Genomic DNA, 2,583 nt, shown 5'->3' with positions numbered 1-2,583 from the left:
ACGCACCCCAAACCAAACCGCTTCGATGTGTTGAGCAGATGTTTTAAGTTTGGGACGGTCTGAAAAGAGTCTTTCATTTGCCACATTTTATTTTCGCGGTGGAGGTTGCATATGCGCTGAAACAAAAAAGGAAAAATCTGTGTGTGTGTGTGAGCGTGTGAGCGTGTGAGTCTGTGTGCGTTTGAAGACGCGGGTCTGATTCTGCCCCGGGTGTCAGGGCTGTTCTGGGGTCAATAAACGGAGGTGATGCCAACGGGACGCATCGAAAGGCGTTCGAATGTCCGGGTGAAAATGCGAGAGAAAGCCGCGCAGATTTAAGTGCGGTGGGAATTTGTGTGCGGGGCTCAGGCAGAGGGAGGAAGGTGCAGCGCGGTGCATGCGGGGCTGCATGCATGTGGCCGCCGTGTGCAACGTGCACAGCGATCTCCGTGCTGAACCCCTCTTCTGGCGTACTTCCCCCCCTCCCCCCTTCACCACCCCCTCCACACCCCCTAAAATCGGCCTTTCTCAAAGCACAGCGCAGAGCTGCCGTTTGTCACCCTGTTTATTATTTTTATTTTTATTATTATTATTATTATAAAGAGCTGCGTATCCAAACGGGGAGCGGTGAGAGGGGTTGAGTCCGGGGTTGCACCAAAACGCAACGTCAAGGTTACCACGACGCTGCAAACCCCTCTGCACCAAGCGCTGCACCGGGAGGGTTCGTTGGGGCTGAACCCCAAAGCGGATTCCCATCGCTCCGGGGTCGTCGTGAGGGTGGAAATCGGGAATGAAATTGGTGGAGAGAAAGGTTTCCTTTCGGTTCGGACGCTCAGCTCAACGCGGGTGCGTTGGTGCACGGCGTGTTTGGCCCGGATATTCGCGTTGTGGGAGAAATTCCTCCTCGGTTGCAGCATTTTCCAATGGTCGGATCCAATGTTGGGCGGATTTTGTCCCTTTCTGTTGTCGTTGTTTCCTTTCCATACGTTTTCTGCCTCGAGTTTTCGTTAATGTTGGTGCAGCTTTTGTTGCTTTTGATCTGTGTATGTATTTTATCCGCGCAGAAGGTAAGAGATCTTAACGTTCGAATGTAACTGAAGCACTTGAGGGAAGATAGGATTTCAAAGGGGATTTCCAGGGCTTGGTAACATAAAAAGGTTTTCTCCAAACACGAAAGCGGTGCCAATGTCACACAGCACATTTTCAAGGTGTGTTCGCTTAAATAAAGTTCTTTTCAACCAGCGACTTTCCCAAAAGTGACACTCGCGCAGCGCTGGGGACGTTGTCACCATTGCGGGCTCCGCTTCGCTCTTCCCCTCCGTTCAGACACGAATATTTGGCCCGGGGATGCTGCCAGGATATTCTCATGACCAAATTCAAAGCCCAAGTATTTGCCGTGTTTATTTATGGACGTGTGAAATACGTTTGCCTTTACACAGCGCGTGTGTGTGTGTGCATGGATACGGGTGTGGAGAGCGCGGAGAGTTTCTATGGGGTTACAATCACCTCCGAATTTACCCAGACGTGCCCGCACGGCTCATAAAGGCAAATCTGTTTCATACGATCCCTGCTCTGCGTTGGCAGAAATGGGGATCCGCAGAACGAGGAGAAATAGATTCCCTTCCCCGAGAAGAACCAGCTTTGGTCAGGCGCGGATTTCAGCATCTGCGCTTCATTTTATTTTTTGGGTTTGGGGGGATGGGGAGGGGGTAGCAGAGGGAAGCACGAGGGCTCCAAAAGCCGCACAAGGGCTCCGAAAGCCGCACGGGATGCTCGGATTTGGGGTTTCATTTGGGGCCGAACTGCGGTTTGAGCCCCCGAGGCCCCGGGGAGGCGGAGGCCGCCCCTCCTCCGCGTAGAACTGCGCCTCGGGGTGCGGAATTTCCGCGCTCGGAGGTGGAGGTGAGCGGCCGCTCCCTCCGTTTTGCCCCTCTCCGAACCCATTCCTTTCCTGCACCCGTACAAAACGCATTGCCCAGTTCCCTTTTCTTTTTATATTTTTTTATTTTTTTTTTATTTTTTTTTTTTTGTCCCGGAGGCGAACTGCGTTCTGCTCCCAAAATAAATAAATAAATTAAATTAAATTAAATTAAATTAAATTAAATTAAAATATAAAGAAGTCGATCTAAAAGCCACAACACTTCGGCCGCAGAAGCCTCTCTCTCCCAGCGCAGCAGTCGGGTAAGTTCTCTTTCCCATTCCCCGGATACTTATGTAACGATGTTATTTTTAACAGAGGATATAAAGGCAGAAAACACTACAGGAAATTGGCTGACAGCAAAGAGCGGAAGAAAGAAAAGGTGTCCTTACACCAAGCACCAGACGCTGGAGCTGGAGAAGGAATTCTTGTTCAATATGTACTTGACCCGTGAGCGCCGCCTGGAGATTAGTAAGAGCATTAACCTGACAGACAGACAAGTCAAAATCTGGTTTCAGAACCGCAGGATGAAACTCAAGAAAATGAACAGAGAGAACCGAATCCGCGAACTGACGTCCAATTTTAATTTCACCTGAGCGGTGCAGGAGGGGGAGAAGGGGGAGAGAGGAGGAGCTCTGTGCGCTTTTTTGGGGGGGGTTGTTTTATTTTATTATATAATTTTTTTT

At 50.1% G+C, this 2,583-nt stretch overlaps 1 protein-coding gene across 1 annotated transcript; it reads left to right on the top strand.

Annotated features, from left to right (window-relative positions):
* The first annotated feature begins 537 nt into the window (after nt 1–537).
* LOC104916144 (homeobox protein Hox-D10) lies at nt 538–2,556 on the top strand. The gene is made up of 2 exons (XM_010727126.2): nt 538–1,623; nt 2,216–2,556. Exons 1-2 carry the CDS (start codon nt 1,470–1,472, stop codon nt 2,491–2,493), a joined length of 432 nt encoding a protein of 143 aa, XP_010725428.1. The 5' UTR covers nt 538–1,469; the 3' UTR covers nt 2,494–2,556.
* The last annotated feature ends 27 nt before the right edge of the window (nt 2,557–2,583 follow it).

This window comes from Meleagris gallopavo, unplaced genomic scaffold, assembly GCF_000146605.3.
Source record: "Meleagris gallopavo isolate NT-WF06-2002-E0010 breed Aviagen turkey brand Nicholas breeding stock unplaced genomic scaffold, Turkey_5.1 ChrUn_random_7180001873869, whole genome shotgun sequence".
Taxonomy (NCBI): domain Eukaryota; kingdom Metazoa; phylum Chordata; class Aves; order Galliformes; family Phasianidae; genus Meleagris; species Meleagris gallopavo.
Note: the sequence above shows the minus strand (reverse complement) of the source record. Positions and strands in the feature narration are given on the sequence as shown.

What these genes read in the sequence shown, in the direction of transcription:
- LOC104916144 (XM_010727126.2), top strand. Translation starts at nt 1,470, where the DNA reads ATGGGGTTACAATCACCTCCGAATTTACCCAGACGTGCCCGCACGGCT. An exon ending in CCCGAGAAGAACCAGCTTTG is followed by an intron (nt 1,624 to 2,215) that starts GTCAGGCGCGGA and finishes TATTTTTAACAG; the next exon opens with AGGATATAAAGGCAGAAAAC.